At 45.2% G+C, this 22407-nt stretch overlaps 1 protein-coding gene across 3 annotated transcripts in view; it reads right to left on the reverse strand.

Annotated features, from left to right (window-relative positions):
* Nucleotides 1-3531: 3531 nt before the first annotated feature.
* The window catches only part of GSK3B (glycogen synthase kinase 3 beta), a 149944-nt gene continuing 131068 nt past the window's right edge, over nt 3532-22407 (reverse strand). For 2 of the 3 annotated variants that reach the window (XM_038138914.1, XM_038138908.1), the window contains 3 exons: nt 22200-22386; nt 16400-16498; nt 3532-9358 (listed from right to left, as the gene is read on the reverse strand). In XM_038138914.1, the coding sequence (XP_037994842.1) occupies nt 9291-9358; nt 16400-16498; nt 22200-22386 (354 nt within the window). In that variant the 3' untranslated portion in view covers nt 3532-9290. Of the gene's footprint in view, nt 9359-16399; nt 16499-16792; nt 17072-22199; nt 22387-22407 lie in introns of those variants that run through there. The other variant, XR_005257191.1, reaches the window with a different exon arrangement.

Genomic DNA, 22407 nt, shown 5'->3' on the forward strand with positions numbered 1-22407 from the left:
GTCTCCAACAAAAACAGCTTCCATTGACCAACCTCTTCCTAGGCCTGGCGCTGTGAAACAAGTATCTTAAAAGAGGTGTGACTGAGATGGTCAGAAGGGTCCCCAGCTGGGCAGTCCCTTTTCCCAAGGCTGCTAACTTACGGTAGCATTCCAAACAATATCAATGATCTCCTTGAGTAAAAACACTCTCAAACCACCTGGGTTTTTCCAGTAAGCACCATCTTCCTTCTGAGCACTCTGGCTTGGCAAAAGATTTGGTTACAGGAATGAACTGCAGAAGGGAGGCTGCTGTTATGCCAGAGGAAACAATCATAGAATTGTTTAGGTTGCAGAGGATCTCTAAAGCTACCAAGTCCAACCATTAACCCAGCACTGCCAGTCCACCACTAAACCATGTCCCCAAGTGCCACATCTTTTAAGTATCTCCAGGGACACTGGGTGACTTCACCACTTCCCTGGGCAACCTGCTCCAGGGCTTGACAACCCTTGCCGTGAAGGATTTTTTTCCTAATATCCAATGTAAAGCTTTCGTGGTTCAATGGAACTTGAGGCTATTTCCTCCTGTCCTCTCACTTGTTACCTGGGAGCAGAGACCAACCCCCACCTGGCTGCAGCCTGCCCTTGGGGAGTTGTGGAGGGAGATAACCGGATCTGCTGGGAGGGGTGGGAATGCCCTTTGCTTCCTCTCAAGGTCCCGTGCTGGTCCCACCACACACCTGACCCTGCCTCGCTCGCTGCAGCCCCCGTGCTCCTCCGACAGGACCTGCCACCCTCTGGCAGCAGCCGGTGTCTGGACCCTGTGACTGCTCAGCACTTGGAGGTGAGGTAAAGCACAGGGAGGTCACGCAGCCAGTGCCTGCTCCAACTCCTGCCTTCCACCAGCTTTTAGAAACTTTGCTTAGGGAAAAAAAACAACCTAGCCAAAAAGCCCAAACCCTTCAATCTCTCTGCTTAGCAATCCATTTCATTCCCAGTTCTCTGGGCCTGCCACTGTACACAGGGCCTGCAGCTCCTCTGCTGAGACAGGTGCCTGTGCTCTGCCAGGCAGCTCTGCCTGGGGACAGGGCTTGTTTGTCCACAGGGGACAAACAAGGGGACAGGGCTTGTTTGTCCACGTTTTCTCACTCTGCAGCAAGCGAGGGGGCTCTGCAGACAGCTCTGGGCTTGGGCACACTGCCCCACTGCAGCTCTCGGGGCACAGCACCCCGGTCAGAAACACCCTGCTGCAGCCACTCCCCAGCTTCCACAAGGGAAGAGGCTGTTCATTCCCCACCTGTCCTGGTTAGCTCTGGAGTATATGAGCAGAGAGGGGTGATGCAGAGAATTCCTGGAAGAGAAGACTTTAACTCCACTGACCGCATGGGACACTACCCAACTGCATGCAGACTCGGGGAGCAATAGCATACACCATATACACCAATATCTGTGCAAGGGCATCAGGAATTAGCTGTGTGTGCAGCAAGATCCAGGGCTGCATTCCTGCACTGGCCAAAGGCAGGTGTTTGCTGTCAAGTCCAGTTCTCCCTAACAGCCCTGAGCACTCACCTGTACTCTCACCTGAGATGAGCTCCAGCAGGAGTTTGTTTTGGGGGTCTGGTCTCTGCTCCAAAGCCTCACATTGTACAACGCTCACACCCAGACAGAGCCTCGCTTTCCTGCTGTGCCCTGTGGGGCATTGACACCTACACACCTTCCTTTCCTACCAGAGATTGGATTTGGCAGCAGTCGGGTCTTGCAGCCTTTGTGCTCAGCTGGTTTAGCAAAGCCAGTCCTTCGCCAGGAACACCACCCTTCAAGACTAGCAAGGGACAACAGGACAAGGGCCCAGCCAAGCCCTTCCCGGAGCCCAGGGAGGGAAGCGAGGTTCCAGGCTGGCTGGTGAGGTTGTGTACCATCTGCTGGGCTCGCCGTCTCCAAGCAACTGGACGTGGTGCCTCAGACAAACTGCAGTGCTCTTCTCTCCCCTCTGCAGTTTGTGGCTCGCTTCCCTCCTCCTCCTCCTTTGTGGCTCTTCTTCTTCTCACACAGAAAGCCACTTGGACCTTCCCATCAGCAGCCCAAAAGCTGCCACCTTCCAGATAACAAATGGTGCCAGCAGCCTTGACACTGACTTTTAATTCCAACACAGATGGCTGGCAGCTCGCTCGATAAAGACAAAGCACATCAGCGGAGCAGACTCTTGTAGTGCATTCAGCTCAGTACTGCTTTACGCTCGGACTAGCATTTTAAATCATCCCAAAGCGTTGGTGACCGACAGCTAAGTGGATGTGACCCTGGTCTGCAGATGGGTCTCAAAAAGTGTTTTCCCACAGAGTGACAGAATGATGTTCCCTGGGAGGTTGTGCAAGGACTGGCTCTTGATACTAAGGTGTTACATCTTTTAGAAGGGTGGTTGGAATATGAACACAATATGAAACTGCAACAGTCCCTCTGGCAATGCTTGCAGGAGTTACGATGGGAGGGCGAGCTGGATAAACTGGACAGCTGCAGCCTCCATGCAGAAGGGTGAATGCAATCCTCAGATAAGGAGACAGACAGGCAGCAGCTACCAGATGCTCTCCAGTGCCTTCATTGACACTGGGGAGAGCACTGTGGGGAACCTCTGGCTGCTTTTGGTACTACAGCTTAAGGAGGGTGTTCAAAACAACTATAGAGGAGATAAAATTGGAAACATCACAAAGATGTGAAGGAGCTGAACATCCCCTTCCAGACAGCTTAGCAAGAAGTTATGAGGTGCTTGAGTTGTGTTCATTTGGCTCTGACATTCAGAAGAGAGACCTGAGACTGCAGATGAGAGTTCCCATGCAAAGACAACGCATAGAGAGAGCCCACAACTTGCATTCCAGGCGAGGCAAGGTCAGAAGAAGCGGGAGGTCCCAGTGCATGTCCATCCAGAGAAGTGACCACCACCCCAAATCACCAGAGATGGTGATGAACTCCCACCAGAGGCAAGCTTTAAATAGGTAAACTCACCCAGAGAGGTGCTGTAATTTCGGCAGCAACGTGATTGCAGGTGTAAGTGGCCACCCTGAATGCCAGGCCCAGACTGGCTGAGGACAGCAGTCCCAGTCTCAGCATGAGTTGGATGCATCCAGAATCCTGGTGGTGACCTCCTGGGACAGGGTAAGTGGAGGGACAGCAGCCTCCACTCAGCGTGTTGCTTCTGGGACAGCCAGGCTGCGGGTGGCCGCCTGACCCTGTCACCCCCGTGCCCCAGAGCTGCAGGTCCTGCACGACCCAAGCCCTGAGCCCGCTCAGGGAGCCCGGGCGTGCCGGCACCTGCTCCGAGGGGCGCAGCTCCAGCACCCAGCGGGGGCCAGAACAGCTCCCAGACACACACTGGGCAGTCAGGAGAGGATCAAGGGGATCCTGACTCAGCACTCACGGTGTGGACCCAGCAAGGGCCCCTTCCCACCCTGCTCCCACTTGTCCTGGAGGGCCCCTGGAGTAGAGGCTCCAGCCCGGAGCCCAGCAGAGGTTTCATGGGAACAACCGCAGCTCGTGGCACACAAACAAAGCAAGAGGAGTCTCTTTGCAATATAAATTTGTTTTTATTGAAGCAGCAGTCACATGACCTCGCATCTAGCCTTTAGGATAGCGACAGAATGGATTCGGCCAGGTCAGCCAGCCCAAAAAAGGATTTTTTTTTTTTCTTTTTTCTTTTTGCGCTAATAGACATGTCATGTTTAATACATACATTATCCAGTACCGGAAACCCAACTCAGAGATAGCTATGTGCTGATTTGCTGGAGGAACGGTCCACTGGACGTGGTCTCGACAAACTTTACAGATCACCACCAAATAACATTACTAATGGGATCCAATGATTTAAAAAAAAACCAAAAACAACCCAAACAACCATGAGTGCAGGATTCAAAGCCAGCAGTTTACACAGGTTCTTAAGTTTGTATCTATAGGTGGACGGTAAAGGAAGATTGGTTGGTTTCAATTTGAAATATTTATGTCCCAGGGTTCCTCTCTCCATCAAATCAAACGGTATCATAGACAAGCTGGCATCTCTTTAAAAATAGCATGGAATAACACAGCTCATTTAAGAAAACATGCTCATTTCTTGAGGTTTTTCTTTATTATTACAAAGATTCACGTCCACCTATTCTTGCAGAGTGGAAAGAGGCATGAGGGTGAGGAACAAGGGTCAGAGAAGGGAGAGAGGAGGAGGGAAGAATAGGGCAATTTTTTGAAATAAAGACCACACACTTGGTAATTTTTAAATTTCATTTCCAGGCTAACCTACTTTTTATTTAATGCAAATTACAGTACCAGTTAACTATTTCCGAACCGAGTCACACAGAACAAAACGTATTTACAAGGGGAATGGGGCGGGGGAAATAATAAAACATTAAGCATACTTTCCACAAAAAAAAAAAAAGTTTATATTTAAAATGAAAAAAAAATCAGTCACAGAGGCATTCAAGTAGTAATAATGTTATACAGGTTTTGCTTTTCCTTTAAATCAAGACAGATTTGCACAAGTGTATGCAATAGTTTGTATACAACCCACAGTCCTTAATATATATATATTTAGATTTCTGTTTTTAAGATGGAAGTGGTCACGCTAATTGGTGTGTACAGGCCCAAGTGATCCATCAGCAACACATTAATGAACGCAAATTTTACAGGCAAGCAAATTATATATATATAAATATATTTTATATATATATATTAAAAATAAATTGAGAAAGACCAACACAAGGAAGCTACTTTTCTCGAGCTAACCCCTTAGGTACTGTTTTCCTTTCCTGTCGTTTTGCCATTATTGCAGTGTTGCAAAACGAAGCCAACTACGACCAGAACCGGCCGAGAGCCCCGTGGAAATCAGCTGCCACCCTAGGGGTACCCGCTGGCAGTCTCCGGAAGGCAGAGCCCGGACCGAATACCCTACTGTGCTTTTCCTCATCGGCTTTTACTTTTTCTCTGCGGTGGCTGAGGTTCCTAGTACAGGAGTACGAGTCTGACAGGCTGCTTGACTTCTGCTTTTCCAAGTACTGAAAACTGGGGGGGAATTTTAGGTTGCAAGTCGCAGGCACCTGCCATTATTTTAGGTAAAGCTTGGCTTCGAAATAAGGGGACAGAGTGTTCAGGGGTCTTCTACCAGTCAATTTTCTTTTGCAGGTAATTTTTTTCTTTTTCCCTAGCAAGGTAGATAAGTTTAATAGTAAAGAACACCAGCGTCTTGATTGAGCGTCCATCAGGGGAGACAGACTGCGATCCAGCCCGGCTCAGGGACCCACTACGGCAGGGCTGACGTAAAGGACACATCAAGACCACACTGGGTTAAAAAAGAAGCCCAAAAGAGTGTAAAAGAAGAGAGGGACAGCTCTGAGCAGACTGTCGCCAACAGCTTGGCATCACTGACCTTCGTGTCACCAGAAAGAAAGTGCAGCCTCTGCTTCACTGGAATGAACACGAGATGCTTCGAAATAAAACAGCAACCTTTGGTTTGGTAAAGAGTTACGTGTTTTCCCATTCAAGACAATCTTATGTGGAATACTAACAAGGTAGTAAAACACAAGCAAACTAGTTTTAGAAACAAGGCCTTCGTGCTGGGCACAAGAAATCAAGAGTCATGTTAAACTTATCTCAAGAAAACAAAAGTGACTTCGGGGAAGGATGTAGGGGAAAAACAGGGAGAAGAAAGGGAACAGAAAGTCCTCCCGGCAGAAAAAACCACCGCAGCAGTCTCCGACAGCGATGCCCAAATGCCAAATGGCTCCGAGTGCAGCAACCCTGCAGGATGTGGGGATTTCCCTCCCTGGGGGCTCTTTCCGCTCGCCGCTGCCCCCGGCACAGCCGCAGGGAGGGTGGGAAGGCCGAGCCTCCTGGAAGCTGCTGCCGCCCAGATGCTCCTGGGCGCAGGGTTGAGGGGAGAGACAAGCAAAATCTAAATGGGCTGCTAGGGCAAGGGTCCAAATGAAACCAGCTGCTGCAGGCGGGAGGAGGAAGAGGGCAGGGTGGGCACCTTGGAGACTCCCAGAACAAAACCACGGCGCCAATGAAGTGAATGACGGTGGAGACGGTTTCTTTTCATTCTGCTACTGATCAGGGTATCACCGAAACCTTACAGCACTCAAAGAGTTAGAAAGCGGGGTGGGGAGGGGGGAGCAAAGATGTGGGTTTGGGGTGGGAGACATTGTTAATAAAGAAGAAGGAGAAAAAAATAAAAGGGAAATAAAATTCAAAAAATCATGGAAGCGAAGGCACTCCAAACTATATAGATACACTATACATTGCTAGAGTTATTGTTACAATAATACAGGCCGGTACCTACTGTACAGAGTTAAAACTATATGGCTTTAAAAAGCTCGTCTACATTTTGTCTGATTATTAAACAGAATCACTGCCCTGAACGGTAACTTTTTGCTCATTAATAACAGTTCCTGGGTCCACATATTTACATACAAAACAATAAAACTCAAAATTCAAAAACAACCAAAAATAATAATGTACAAGCTTGAATTTGGTGAGGAGCTTTGTTTTTTGTTGTTATTTTTCTGTGTTTTTTTTTCTTTTTTTTTTTCTTCTTATTTACAAAAAAAGGTTGTTCAAAGACCTGGATCTAACTTGTATAAAAGAGTGTGTGATCCTGCTATGATCCTTGAAAACAGAAATAAAACCAGAGGGGCACCCCTGACCCTCCCCCCAGCCTAACACACACACGAGACACACACAGACGCCGGCACAGCCACAAAACCAGAGAGAAACGCTCTGACTCCCCTCCGCCAGTCTTTAACAAAAAAAAGAAAAAGAAAAGCCACATGTCCTGGCCCAAGCAGCATTTTTTCTTCGATATATTTTTATTACTTTTTTTTCTTTTTAAAGACTCTTTTTAAATTTACTGCCTCTAAATAACAGCGCCTGTGGCCAATGCTTCAGCAGTCTTGTCTATACAGCAGATCCATACCCTGCCACTGTCCTACTTTTTGAGTCTCCTGCATGAATTTGGATCACTGGGTCAACCAAGCCCCTTCACTTACCTTTCAGGACACTGACTAGCCGAGCGCACGCGTTAAGACGCTCTTCAGCCCTTTCTATTAAGCTGCAGGTAGGGATTTGGAAAGCCTTGTTTCTCAACGTGGGTGTGCTTTCCTTTGCAGCCAGCCAGAATGCAAAAAAGCTTTAAAACCTTTTTTTTTTTTTGTGTGTGTGTGCCCAACAGCAAATCGCTGAGGGGTATAACTTGAGGCTTTATCGGTTTCACGGTAGGTGGTCACTCACCTCTTCAATCAGCTCCTGCGTCCCCAAACCCACCACGTGCCAGGCAGGAGGGAGAGGGCAGAGCTTTTATCAGTTCCGGGGCTGATAAGAGACAGTTTCCAAAAAATCCCACGTCAACAGCATAAAAGGTACAAGAAGAAACACACCGAGCTCGTGACCAAGCCCCTGCCGCCCCTGCGGCGGCCGAGCTTCCAAAGCCGCTACTGCCGGTTCCCCCCGGGCCACACGAGGTTCCGCGTGTTCCCGAAAAGCAACTGCTTGCCTTAGAGATCCGCAGGTCGAGGAACGGCTCGGTAAGCACCAAAGGCGACTACAGTTTCTCTGAAGAAGGATAAGGCTGGAGCGGACACCAACCGCAAGCCTACCACAAGATCAGGTCTCCGAAAGTCTCGATTCCGCGCCGGGGCTGCATCCGGCCGCTCACCTGACCCTTTTGCAAGGAATATTGCTTTGACTTCAGGAAGAGAGACGTGGATGCTCGCACCGCGCGCCGTCGCAGGGAGGAAACCTGGACCCTGAACTGATGGACTAGAACAAGCATTCACCTCACGCTTCAGTCAGACTGATTCAAGATCGTCGACAAAATAAAAAAAGCAGTATTGTATCTATGTATACATGTATATATTTATATAATATATATACACACACACTCATATAGAGCCAGCTTTCCTATAAGTCAGCAGGTACAAATTACCATCAAGAGCATTTGGATGTGTATTTTAATATTCTACCAATGTAAAAACATAATGGCGATGTGGCAACACGCATCAATAAATAGAGATCAAAAAAAAAGAAAAAGCAAGAGGTTAAAAAAGATGAAAATTAAATACAGATTCTACCTGTGGATTTAAAATCAGAACTATCGGAGAACGCGGCATCCTGCAAGTTAAAACTGCAGTTAAAAAAAAAAAAGTATTACAAAATAAACCAGTAGCCTGTTACAGTTCACATTATAAACCCTGGTGTCCTTTTCCTGTATGCACCTTAGGAAAGGGAAGCCTGTTCAAATCAAGAGCCAAGGAGGAGTGGGGAGAGAAAAAACCCAACCAAACACACTTTCGCAGTGGCCACTTCCTGAAAAGTCCCTTAACATCCATCCACTAGCTGGGCCCCTGCCCCTGCCGAGGATTTTGTTCGTCCGCTCTTCTCTGCTGAAGCTGGGAGCCGGCCCGAGACATGGAAAGCAGGAGCTCTGGCTGGGCAAAGGAGACGCCTCGGCAGAGCCGACCGCTGCTGTTGGTGCATGTGTGTGTATTATATTATATATCACCCACTCGGGCAAGACTTTTCCCACATGAAGCTGCAGATTTCCTCATCACTAGTACTGATTTTTAAAATGAAAGGCTTCCGCTAGCGGTTCAAGCCTTAGACACATGGCAAACCCTCCCCCCCACCCCATGGCAACCTATTTTCCTACCACGTCGCCCGCCCCCCATGCCGAGCCAGGGCAGTTCTTCAGATAACCTGGGATATGGATTTGCTGACAAGAAACGCTGAGCTCTGTTGAATGACCCCTGCTAAGCTCCCGACCAAATTCAAGCTGTGCACTACATCAAAGTCCAAAACTTCACTTAAAAAGAAAATAAAAAAAGAGGGTAAAAAAAAAAAGAACTTCAGCAGAGAATGAGGTTTGGGATTTGTTTGTTTCGTTTTTTCCTTCTTTCTGTTGTGGAAGGGGGTATGAGGCAAGAGTCCTGGTTCTGAAGTACACAACAGCAAACTTCCAACATGAAGAGATTGTCGAAGGGAGACATTGGTGTGTCGTATTGCTCCGCTTTCCCTCCTCCCCCCACCTAGTCCCCTGCCCCGGACACCCTGCAGAGTGAGAATACAATGAAACTGGTTTGTATTTATAGATATTTTACAAGGTTAAATAAGAACAACAATAATAATAATAAAAAATTGAACACTAAAATGAACAGGTTGGTTGGTTTGTTGTTTTGTTGGATTTTTTTTTCCTCTTTTTAATTTTCTTTCCAAATGTGACCAGTGTTGCTGAGCAAGACTCAAATTACTGGTGATTTTTCCTGTGCAGCTGGCTGCTTGGTACTGGTTCAGGTGGAGTTGGAGGCTGATGCTGTAGCTACACTATTGGTCTGAACTCGTTCTCCTGCATTAACATCTGCAAACAACAGACGAGAAGAGGAGAGAGAAAAAACAACCGGCATTACCTCCAAAACAGAGACACATTGGAAACAACAGCTATGACATTCTCCACAAGGGGAAACCCACAACACCCACCAAGAAGGTATTTGGTTAGGATGACTGCCCTGACTTCAGGACATGCAGACGGAACAATCCAATCTGGGGAAAGATGGAAGATGGTCTTTAAGCAGGGCAAAAGCAACCTGGAGGGCTGCGGGCTGGGCTCCAGCCGGTTCTGCAGTTTGTAACACTGGCTGTGCAGTGGGAAGTCACCTGGAAGATATCCCATAACTGCAGGACAAGGCACACTGGCATTGCCAAAGCCAACACCAGTGTCTGTGGTCACTATGAGGTTTCACATTGGTGAATGTGAATGGTGAATGTGAAAGTTTCACATTGTTGGTTAGTCCTTAAAATAAGTCTGCCTGTTAGTTGAGTCCATGAGCGTGGACAAGGAGTGTGACATGCCTGCTCCCCTGGCAGTAACAGCTGCTGTGCCAATGTGCAATTCATGCACTTGCTGCCTGAGAAAGTCTTTCAGGTCTGCTGCTGTTGCTCAACCCAAGTTGGATCTGCCACCCTCTGAACTGCTGAAGCAGATTAACATCAAGGCCTGAAGCCAGTAATGAGGTTTATGCAAGCACATGATATGTTAGAGGATTGGATCTCTGCAGTAAATGCCTCCAACACCTTCTCAGGAAGGGACAGTGCTTCACAGAGAGACAAGTCACAGGATCAAGGGCATGTGTCGAAGTGCATTTCAAGAAAACGGAGGGTTTGCAAAGAAATACCAAAAGGAAATTAATTGTAACTGTGTTTTCATAGGCTGCATGCATCAGGTATTTCCTCTAAAAAAATATTTTTAGTATTAGAAGAGTAGGTAGGGGAAAAAATGCACCAATTTCACCAGAAACCATTCTGTATAGTATCTAATTAGCCAAGTCAGAAAGACTATAAGATACTTTATCTGTAAGTAGGTAAACACCTAAACGTGTAAAATACAGGATGGGAAAGAAGTATTAAATGAGGTCTTCTCCAAGAGACTGTCATGCATTTCAGCCACCACCTAATTTACTAAGATTAACTGCAAAGCTATTGATACTGCAACAGCAAAGAACATCAGAAAGACTTATTACCTTGGTAAGAAGAGGGCAGACTGGGCAAACCATGTATTTGAAAAGACACATGGAAAGGGTTTATAAAAAGAAAGAAGAGATTTGGTGACCTCAGCCTGAAGGGCTGTGTGTCTAGCAGGAATACCAGACGTGACCAAACACACCTGTGGTTGCTGGGTGTGCAATAACATTTCCCCATCACAGATGAGCTGGGCAATGCTCGACAGTCACCTGTTAGCAAACCCCCTCCTCTTCAGCCAAACTTACCTGACCACAGCCACGAACAAAGGCAATGAAGTGAATCATGGACCGCTGTGGGTTGGAAGGGACCTTAAAGAACATCCAGTTCCAACTTCCCGGCCAAGGCAAGGGACACCTCCCACTACAGCAGGTTTCCAGAAGTCCCATCCATCCTGGCCTTGAACAGTTCCAGGGCAGCCACAGCTTTTCTGGGCAACCTGTGCCAGTGCCTCACCAGTCTCACAGTAAAAAATTTCTTCCTAATCTAAACCTATCCTGTTTCAGTGTGAGCCCATTTCCCCTTGTCCTATCACTTCATGCCCTTGTAAAAAGACCTTTTCTGGCTCTCTTGTAGGCCCCCTTTAGGTCCTGGAAGTTTGCTATATGGTTTTCACAGAGCCTTCTCTTCTCTGGGCTGAACAGTCACAACTCTCTCAAGGGAGAGGTGCTCCAGGCCCTGATAATCTAATTACCTTCCTCTGGACTTGCTCCAGCGGGTTCACATCCTTAGGCTGGCTGCCACAGAGCTGGGCACAGCCCTTCAGGTGGGGCATCACAGACCAGAGCTGAGGGGCAGAATCACCTCTCCTGACCTGCTGCCCAAGCTGTTTTTGATGCAGCCCAGAATACATTTGGCTTTCTGGGCTAGAAGTGCATATTGTCAACTCGTGTCCAACCTCTCATCAACCAACACCCCCAAATCCTCCTCCTCACGGCTGCTCTCAATCCATTCTTTGCCTGGCCTGTATTTGTGCCTGGGTGCCTGACCCAGGGTCAGGTCCTGGTGCTGGTCCTGTTGAACTCGGGGAGTTTTGCACAGGCGCCTCTCAAGCCTTCCAAGGTCCCTCTGGATGGCATCCCTTCCCTCCAGTCTGCCAACATGCCGGCTAGAAATGGGCAGCGCTTGCTGAGTCACAATTTAAGTAACATTGACAACAGCGACAAAAATAGGAAATCAAACAATCAGCAGCATCCAGAAACACAACTGACAAGTGGGAAGAGAGGGTGATGCCTATTTGAAAAGGAAATGCTGCAAGGAATGTGTGGGAAGAAAGACAAATCGTCCTGTGGGCAGAGGATGCCAGATGACTGCCCTAGGAGTTTCTGATTCTCTTTCATCTCGCCCCAAATTAATTGCATCCCCTCCTTTACAAAGGAATGACCACTGTGACAAAAAAAAAAAAACAACTCATGCAATTAAAGCACCAAGGCAGCATGACAACAGCACCAGAGTTACGTGGGAAGCTGGTCCTGCAGGAGAGAGACGCCCTCCTACGTGGAGAATTTCCCTGAAGGAGCAATTCCAAAATCCCACATGCATGCAGACCAAAAATGACCACAGAAAACAGAAGCGACCCAGCTAGTCAGATAATAGTTTCTACACTTTAAACTCTCACTATGCCTGTTCTAGATTAATTTTCAAGTATGGATAAACTGCAGTTAACACAACATCTGCTGGCAGTGCCTGATGCAAGCAGTCCAGCTGGAGTCTGTACTGTTGGCAGAGGATTTCTCTGTATGTGTACAAAAAGTGCTCGTATTTCATTTGCTGAAATGAAACACGTCTTTTGATCTCAATTTCCTGAAGACAGTAGAGGCTGAAATTGGTATCATTACATTACTACACAGAGATAAAGAAAAAAAAAGAGGAGGGGATAGAGCTACTTCATATAACATACGCTCCCTTTTCTGTCATCACTGTAACAGGGGAGTTCCTGAGAAATATATATGCCACATGTTAAAATAAATCAGGTGATGCAGGCCAAGAACATTTTCTTGGGGCTTTTCACCACAATATATATACACACAGAGTACGGAAGTCCCCCCAGGCTGGGACAGAGTGCTTAAGGCTGACAGAGTAAGCTCAAGGCTGCCATGGCTCCAAGCCTGCAAGAAAATGCAGTATTTAACATTTCAGCTCATTTGTTGACTCTGCTTCAACAGTACATTTGAGGAACAAAGGGAGGCTTATTCCACCATCACTTTGCTGAAGCACCAGAAAAAGAGCACAACTGGAGTATGAGTTTCTCTGGACATTTATTTCTCACCATGAAAAATCTGTATCTGGGCCTAAGAGAAGGAAATCTAGGCCCTCAGCAATGCTGACAGAGGACAGCAAATCCCTGCTGGGGAGCACAGCTAGGAGCTGGCACGCAGCTATGTGGCACAGGACACACAAGTGCCCAGCTCAAGGTCAAGGCAGCCTCTTTGTCCTGGACCACTGCCTGACACCTCTGCCTGCGCGGGCAAAGAATCATCATCAGGGCTTAAGTGCTAGCTGCTTCCAAAAGTTCCTTCAAACAGAGGGCAAAAACTTCTCTCATCATCACAGAGAACTTCTTCCAATTCAGCTTTTCCCTCTAAGGAGTGCCTCAGCTTTCTTGGAAGGTACGTGACACTCCTTAGAAACCTCCTGAAACGGAAAGACAGGGCTCAAGTTCAGAGAGCGACAGAGACACCAGCTCAGACTGAGAAAGCCCATTAGCACTGCTGACAGCATTAGCTGGGTGCATTTGTGATGCTGACAGGCTGTGCTGCTCATCTGCAAAGATACAGAAACAAAGCTGCCACCAGCCTGGGAAGCCTCACAGGACAGCTGAGGAGACAAGTGGAAAGAGGAGGATAGCCTGGTTTTCATATTGTACCTGCCTATGGATATAGAAATCCAGACTCTGAGTAAACCTGGTAAAATGTGCAAGTTTTATTTCTCTTGTCATGGATTCATCCCTATTTTGAGCTTGTAGAACTCTGAGAGAATTGCTTGCCCATCTTCTCCTGGTTAAGGAATTCAAGTTTTTCAAAATTCCTTCAATGTGAATACCACAAATGCACTAAATCTTATTTCATGGAGCACTGTCGTGTTTTTCAACTACAACACACTGGCAGGTAACACCACCAGCTCTAATCTGTTTTGTTGCTGAAAGTTCAGTCACACCATTGCATTTGGGATTACATGGGATCAACACAGCGGGATGCCTAAGATGATGACCCCAGAATCCCTGCTGGCACAACTTCCCTGCAGATGGCAATTATGCTCTTCCCATCTTAACACTGACTAAAGAGAGGTAGCTACTACTGCTGGCTGATCCAGAAGAAAAACATAGTCACACAAGCAGATATGCACTGCATTCAGCTTGGTCTGTAGGCTCCCTTCTCAGATGCTGCGGCTGCACAGTTATGAAAGGATCCTCTTCCTTCTCTAACCATCCCCAGGAATACAACAGCACTGGCATTTTTCATCAATGGCCAACATAATTCACAAAAAGCTAGCACATCATTTCAAGCAGGGGACAATAAATCTCATCTTTTTTTCCCCTACACTTTGCTTTAGACATGCCACTGTGTCAGAGTGTTACTCATAAATGTTTAGGAGAATTTATAATGCCAGAGCAGCAAGGCTACACACTCCCACTGCAAAGCCAGGTTTTACTACTAGAGCAAGTACAGCTTTGCCTCAAGAGAAGAGGAAATTGACAACAAATGTGGCTTTTTAACACTGCTTGCCAGACAGAGGCACAAGTTATGCACCAGTAATGTGAATTATAGTTATATATTTGCTCTTCCCTTTATTGCTTTGAGAGCTAAGTTTTGCTGCATCATCGTCACTCAGAAAAGCAGTTTCTGAACCTGTACTGCTTACTCACACAAACATTTTGCAGAGAAGTTTCCTGCCTATCAGGATGCCCTGGGTTAGGTGGGAGACTTGTTCCCACACTGCTTTAGCAGTTACTGAGGAACTTAACATTTACTGTTCTGGGAGGTGCAGGGGGGTATAGAGAAAGAAGGGACTCCTTGTATGCAAATCTCTTGGTAAGCGTAGCATCAGCATGCAAAGCAGAACAGATTAAAAGAACCTCAACAGGACCTAATCCTAAACATTGTAACTCTGATGACATTCCCACCGCCTGCTGTGAGAAACCCATGTCAGTAAGGGTTTCTACAACCAACTGCAGAAAGCCGGAGCTGTGCAATACTTGACTTAATTTCACAATTTCTTTCCAATCAGCAAGGATATTATTTTTGGTTTTGAACCACAAATAGGAGGACATATCCCAACTCAGTGCAGTGCTTGCAAACAGAAGCTTTAAAAATGTTGACATCAATAATATGGGGTGGGTTGGGGTTTTTTTCCTTTTTTTTTTAATACTTCACATTTAGGACTTGGACTAATGCATTTTCTCCCTATACAAGCCCTTGAAAAGTGCTGAGTGAAAACAGATTTCTTAACCCCATTAATTCCTCAAGACTTGTGTCTTGGTGGAGAGAACTCCTTAAAAGGCATGAAAGGGATATTACATGAAACAGTGTTTTTCAGAAAGGCTTAAAATAATTTCCCATGTTTGTACTTTACACTTTTTAATCACTTTTACTACTTTATCTGTTTTCTCACTTGTTGTTGAGCAACAGATGCACATAAGAGGCAAACAGAGAACATGACTATTTGCAAAATACTGCCAAGTGTATGAAACAAACATAGTAAATTTGAAAATAGCAGTTTTGCTTTCTCCTAAATTCAGAGTACACAAAACGGCACAAGTTGTGCCTTTAATCTACTGCTACTACAATTTCAGAGAGAAATTTCATCTTTCAAACCAGGGTGCATCTGTCCCAGAGTATGAAAATTCTCTCTTTAGCACTGGCTGGACCAAGTGCATCTAATATCAGGTAATTGTCCAGCACACCCACCAGCAAATGCTTTCCTGCACATTTCAAGAGCAGCCTTTGAAGCAGGCCTTCTCCTCATCAGCTATCCTACGCTAAGGAAGTGTCCTGCACTGCAAAAGGGCTGACAGCCCTTGTGGGCTGGGGCTGAAGTGCATGCAGGACATGTGGAAGCACACCTGTTTTGTAGCCTGCCTTTGCTTGCCCAAGACCCAAGAAAGCCTCTGGTGTGCTGAATCAGGGCTGACTCAGAGGAAGAATGCCAGGTACTGAATCACCTCTACCACATCCTGTGGCACCTGGGAGTTTCTTTGGGAGTCTCCCAACTGGTATTACCAGGCGTTAAAACTTTCACTGGAAACAGAATACAATATGGAGTGGCTAAAGGCCAACAGTGAGCTTTTAAAAGGTTTCTGACAGAAACCAGAGAGAGCAGGAGGCACACAAAAAATTCACTCCATGCTGGCCAAGACCCAAAAATATCTGCCTTGTGCCTGAACATGACACAAGCAAACTCAGTAGGAAGCAACTGCAACTACTAAGATGAGGCAGTGAGCACACTGACTGAACTCCCTAACTGGACTTTTAGATGCCAATGGCTTTAGGGAAAAATCCTTTTCATCCACACTACACGAAGGCCACATGCTCTGAGCAAGCTGCTTCTTTTCTTTTTAGGCATCACAACTCATTCACCAACTAAGTGTTAATTTCAGGATGGCTGAGAGCACAGAAATTAGATGCAAACCAATTGTGAGAAGGACCAACAAATTAAGCAATCAAATGCAAGTTTGAGTGGCTTGGGTTGAGATTTGTGATGGTGACCACAGCTAGCACACAAATGACCACCTACACCAAGACCAAGGTTCAGGTGATACTAAAACAATCCCTTCCTCCCTGTTCACTTTGTGGGCTGAGGCGGCTCGTGGGCCTCGGCAGAGGGAAGGTGCCTGGGAAGCGGGAGGGAGGATGGGGAAGGAGGAAGGGAGGCAGGCAGTTCTCACCTGAGGCCGCTGTAGCATTTGTAGGGGTTGAAGCAGCTGCTTGGTTCCGGGCATGAGCAGGGATGAGGACCGAAGCCAGAGATGGGTTACTTGACAGTTCTGGAGGGGAGGTGGAACAAACAGTTAGCTCATCATCCACAAAGTGCTCCACATGCAGGATCAGCTCCTAGGGTTTCCCCCTGTAACGGCACCTCAGGTGAAACAGATGCCCTTACAGCCCAAGGTCACGTTACATTTTCTTCTTAGCCAACCAGCGAGAGGAAACCACAGTGATATTTAGCAAGGCAGTCTTCAGAGCAAGACTGCCAAAACTACAGATAGTGGTGCAAAGGAGTAATTTCCTAGAGAAAGACAGTGGCTTGGGAGTGAGCAAAGAACCAGCCAAGCCTGTACCTTGTCAATGGCCTGATAATGCTGTTTCCTTCTGAGCACTGGAGAAGGATCCCCTTCTTCACAAGCCCACCTGCCATCAGTCCCAGGGAGAAGGCTGATAACAGTGGTGCTGCTTTGGGCACTGGTTCAGCAAACAAGCAGCTGCAACAGTTGCTCCAAGAGCTTCAGGGATTAGTTCTTTGGCTCACTCAAGCATCATTTTTTCTCAAGGACCCAGGAACCCAAGACCAATCTCTCACAGCAGTCTCCTTGAGCAAGGCCAAGAAGAGGTAATGTATCCTTTAAAAGGACAGGGAAAGGCAAAGGGAATTGGTCAGCTGGGCAATTTAAATGGACAACAAAATGATGCAATCATTCTGTCTGAAGACATTAACCAGGGTAAAAATAGTCATGTCTTTTAGGCTCCAAATCTAATATAGCTTCAGTGTGTATCAGAATGAGAAACAGGCATCTTACAGCCACAACTGTGGGAGGATTAAGGGCAACACATTGCCAACAAATGACAATCTTCTGGCACCCTTTCAAGAGAATCTAGTGCCTCACAGAAGGTGGGACTGAGCCGAGACAAGACAGGTCCTGTTTGTTTCAGAAACAGGAGTGACTGGCTGTCTCCTGAGAAAGCAACATCCGGTAAAAAGGATGTGAACAGTCACCTCACGGAAGGAGACTGATGACTTTTGGAGCTCCAGGAGGTCATCTGGAGGAGAAATGAGAACAGGAGAACAGACAGCTTTTTACGCAAGACCTCCAGATAGCACAGGCTGTACAGAAGCCCAGCCAAATCGTGGCACAGGTTCAGTAAGGTGCTTTTGGACAGTCTCAAATTATTTGGGCTCATTTTTAAGAGGCTATTGCTATTTTTTAATGCTAGCTTCAAACTCAAGGCCTAAAGGGAGCAGCAGTCCACTTGCTGATTTTTTTTTCCTCTGCTGTTACATTACGTTTCATTACTGCTGGGAGGGCAAGAGGCAGAAGACTCCCCTGATTACAAGCCTCTTACTACTACACATTTTAAGATGGTGTTTCAGCACTTACGAATGCAAACAGGTTGCTACAGTACCTGCAACCCATCTAATCTATCTTATCATACTCCACTCAGGTCTAAGCAGACCTAGCTAGTCCTTTTAGAAAGCCTCAGTACTCACAGCACTTGTACAAATACAAAATCCTCAAATCATGCAGGAGTAATTCAGAATTCATATATTCATAATGTTATGCAAAATTTGTGAATCTCCATTTTAAATGGAAAAATAAACTAAAGAAACATGAATCCTTACATGTCAAAGTGGAACACCAGTTACACACCTATACTTCAATACTATCTTGGGTATTAGCTGCTTTGTGCTAGAAAATGTTCCTCCCTTAGTTTTTTTTTTTTCCAAATCTGTTTCCCAAATCTGTTATTACTGAGAACCTACTCTTTACAATGCTCTTTTGAAAGTTTCTATCACCTCTGCATTATTTTCTGCTCATCACTCGAAACAATACGGGGCTGTGATCCAAACAAAAGCAGAACTAAAACAAGGAAACTCCGTGACACTTGCTACCTTCTGGTGCGGCACGGTGCCTCAAGGTGCAGCTACAGACTGTCAGTGTTGCTGTAGCCCAAGAACCAGGTGATCAGACACAACACCATTCCTCCTTCATCTAATGTTGTCAGAACACCTCCTTTTGTATTGTGTCAATAATAATGGCTTTTTGTCGTGTTTAATCCAAGTGCAACCATTTCTCTGAAGCTACATTAAGGAACTTTCATGTAGACTAGAAGAACAATCCTGCTCCCTTCTCAAACCTCACATTATCTTTCTTGATATGAAGTTTCTTAAATTCAGCATACTCTGAATGTCTTGAACTTAAGAGGAGCAGGCCAATTCAGAGGAGATATAAACAAAGTGGACTCTTTTGGTTGAAGTCTAATAGCAGCTTTGCTTGAGAACTTGTTTGAATTTTTGCTAGAATGTATTTTTGCACCTATCCCATCTCTAAGAATGAGACATGGCAACACTGAGGAGAAAGTTTGACCCGTGATTATCTGCAGTCTACAAAATACTAAGAGTCCTTGTGCTTAGTGATTTCCCCTACAGTATTTGAGCAGGGTGTTCAACTGTAGCTCGATTATGGAAACCAAATGTGCAACTCAAGGCTGGGTTAATTACAATCAGTACAGCTGCAAGAAGCTATTGTGGTCAAGGCAATCCAGACAGAAGTTTTCAATATCATGATGTGAACACAGCAACTATCATAACTAATTGATGAGACCCAACTCCCATCCACATCACCTGGGAGAACACCTCTGGTTTTCTGCTGATCAAATCAAATCATAATTTGCAGCCACTTAAGATCTCCCAAGAAGGAGCAGGATCGAAAATGTCCAGTTTTACTAGAAGACCAGACCACCTTCATTCCCCAAACAGAAGAAAATGCCTGGTATTGGGAAACAGCACAGTGTTCTTTTTCAGTATTATTTTACTTGATATATCAACACTCCAAGAATTCTCTGGAAAAGTTATTCTTCTACCATTCTACCATGTTGGGTTTTTTTGGGTGTTTTTTTTTGTTTGTTTGTTGGTTTGTTTGTTTTTTGTTTTTTTGTCACAACAACAAACTTTCCATTACATATACACATAAACACATACATATATATCTCTCTAAAAAAAAAAAGAAAAAAAAAGGGTCACAGGCTAGGGTCATTAAAAATATAAAAAAACTAAAATCCCAATGCACTCCCCCTTCAATAAAAAAGTAACTTATCTTTGAGAAGCATGATAAGCATTCCTAAGTGCTGAATCACTGAAAGAATTTTACAGTCTTCAGTCTTTACTTCAACATGGAGTGACATTAACTGTTGTGATGTAGCACAATTGCTGATATGTTACAAGTAGTTCAAGAAATGGCAGTCATTCCACAGACTATTTGAAAATGTGGCTTCTAAGAGAAAAATTGCTTTTTGTCTTGCAGATCTAAGAGCCTAACAGAATTGCAGCCTGTGGCTAGTAGAGATACTTCCTTAGCCAAAAGAACTTTTTCAAAACCCTTATAAGCATATAATGCTAATTTAAACAAATTAAGAGAAACTTACAGGGAAGACATTACAAATGACCAGACAATGGTCTCTTCAACAGATTTAATCTCTAAGATACACACCCACGTGCCCCACATCTACAGCTGGCTGCCGAAAACCACGATCTTGATCTTCCATATACCCCCACTGTTCTTTTCCTAGACTCTATCTCAGCAGCATCAGTGCCCAGGTCAGCAGATTTGCTATGATGTTTAATTTCTTTTTGAAAATCAGTCCAATGCCTTAATGGTCAGATTTATCTTGTCATTTCTAACAGTTTTGCCTTCAAGCCCTCTGCAGTCATCTCCTACTTCATGGGTTTCAGGCAACTGGATAAAGCCAAATCAAACACTTCTAGAACTTAATTTTGCCTGTTGAAAACAAGTGCTATTTAAAACAAAACTGTCTTTCATTACCTTTTAAATTACCACAGATGACTTAACACGACTCATTATCCATCTAACAATCTGTTTCCCAGTTGGGATTTCTGCTCTAGAGTGGCCAGTTTGATGGAACCTTGCACAGTAGAGACCAGAGAACAAGGACTGAACAGTAGTCACAGAAGGAGCAAAAGCTTCTTGTATATCTTAAGTTCATAGTCAGGACTGCTGTACATTTATCAACTACAAAGTTCTTCAAATCACTGTGCAAAGCAATGTATTGAGGTATTTAAAAATAACTCTGGTTTGGGGTTTTTTTGAGTTTGACGGGTCACCTGTAACAAAGCTTGTTTGGAAATGCATTAATGATCAGCCTGTGTCCTGCCTTCCGCTTATGGATGGGAACACTGGCACCTGTAGATGACAGAAATTTGCTTTTTTTATCTTAAGGAAATTGTTCCACAGGAACTGTTTTCTCTTACCACTCCCAGGAGTCACTTTGTGAGGGAGGGCACATACGCTCCTCAGGATGGCAAAAGAGGAGCTTTCAACTTGTTTAAGCATTGGAGTAGCTTATCCAGCAGCTTCTACACTATCTGAGGGGAACCAGGGACACACTCCCAATGCATATATCTGTTTCTTCCCTAAGAAAAACGTTTTGAATTGACTCACTACAAAGCTTTCCAACTCTTTTTAAAAGCCTTGTTTTTGTGTAGTAGGTAAGTTCACTCTTAATGTCACCATGAAACAATTAATCAATACTTTCAAAAAGAACAGAGGTGAAGCTGTATTTAAGATACTGGGATCAAAACTATTTTAGCTACTGAAGATGGCTTTAGAGGGGCAAAACAAAAGGCAATCCAGGAGTACAAGGAAGCACTTGTAACATAACTACTAAATTTCTAACAACAGATATAGAAATCAGCACAGAGGACAGTGACCTGGAAGCACAAGCTATTTACTTGACCACTTTAATGTGTTTATGCTTCATAAAAGGGCCTTTTTTTAAAAAATAAAAAGGCATCACAAGTGGAAGAAGAGAGCTGTTTCACATTTTGGCAGAAGGGCATGGCATGCACTAAAGAGTTTGAAAAATGACATTGATGCTAAATGGGCCAAAAGGTGTTTTTTAGACTTTCAACAGAAAATGCATACAGAACTATTCTTGCTCAAAGGGTGAGAGTTGGCAGCTAATCACTTAAAGAAAAACAACACAAAAAGTGCTCCAAAATTAATTACTAGCATATTTGTATGCCATATTTCTCACATGTTCTGTCTTGGCAGGCAAAACTATTCTGGGGGGTATGAGTTTTACATTTCTGATTTCTGTAGAAAAAAATAGATGAATAGTTTTAAAATCTGATAACCAGCCTGGCTTCAAATGAGAAAGTTAGTTGCACATTTATTTTTACAGTTTCTAAATGACTGTGTCAGTGTAATGCCACATGAACTGCACAGCACATAGAATCTGGGCACGAAAGCATCTGTATTTATCTTGCATCCAGAATCAAAATGGGCAGCAACATTACAAACCTCCCTGCCAAACCTAACATGCGTTACTACTTGGCTACGGTGTTTCAGGTGAGAAGAAGCAGGACCATCTCCAAATTATATTCTAACCTGCATGGTCCACTGACTGTGATATCAGCCCAGTTGCAGACTCTTGAGATATTCATATTCATACTCTGCAGACACATGCTATAAGCACGTAATCCTTCCTGATGCAATCCAGTAACAACCACCCTCAGGACCTCAGCAAAACCGAACTGGAGGAACCAAGACTCAAAACCCTGTAACTTCAAGACCCTTTCCTCTCTTTGAAAAGGACAGCTGGTTATGCAATTACTTAATAAACTCAGTACCACTCAGAGATTTTTACTTCCAAGGGAGTAACATCTGCACTACAACCAATGTTTATCCCACTCCTTCCTCCAACAGAAGGGATCCTTCAACGCTCTCAGGCTACCTTGAGTGGTGAAATTGAAGAGTGCAGGTTTATCTCGCCCGTTTGGTAACTTGACGTTTGGGTCCCGTAGTTCATCGAAGAAAGAGTGCGCGCAGGCCTCCAGGGGAGTCAGGCGGGCGGTGGGGGTGTACTCCAGCAGGCGGCTACATAGCGCAATCGCTTCGGGGGGAGTGCGGGGCCGGAAGACCTGCGGGGACAGCAAGAAAAC

This window comes from Motacilla alba, chromosome 1 (assembly GCF_015832195.1).
Source record: "Motacilla alba alba isolate MOTALB_02 chromosome 1, Motacilla_alba_V1.0_pri, whole genome shotgun sequence".
Classification (NCBI taxonomy): Eukaryota; Metazoa; Chordata; class Aves; order Passeriformes; family Motacillidae; genus Motacilla; species Motacilla alba.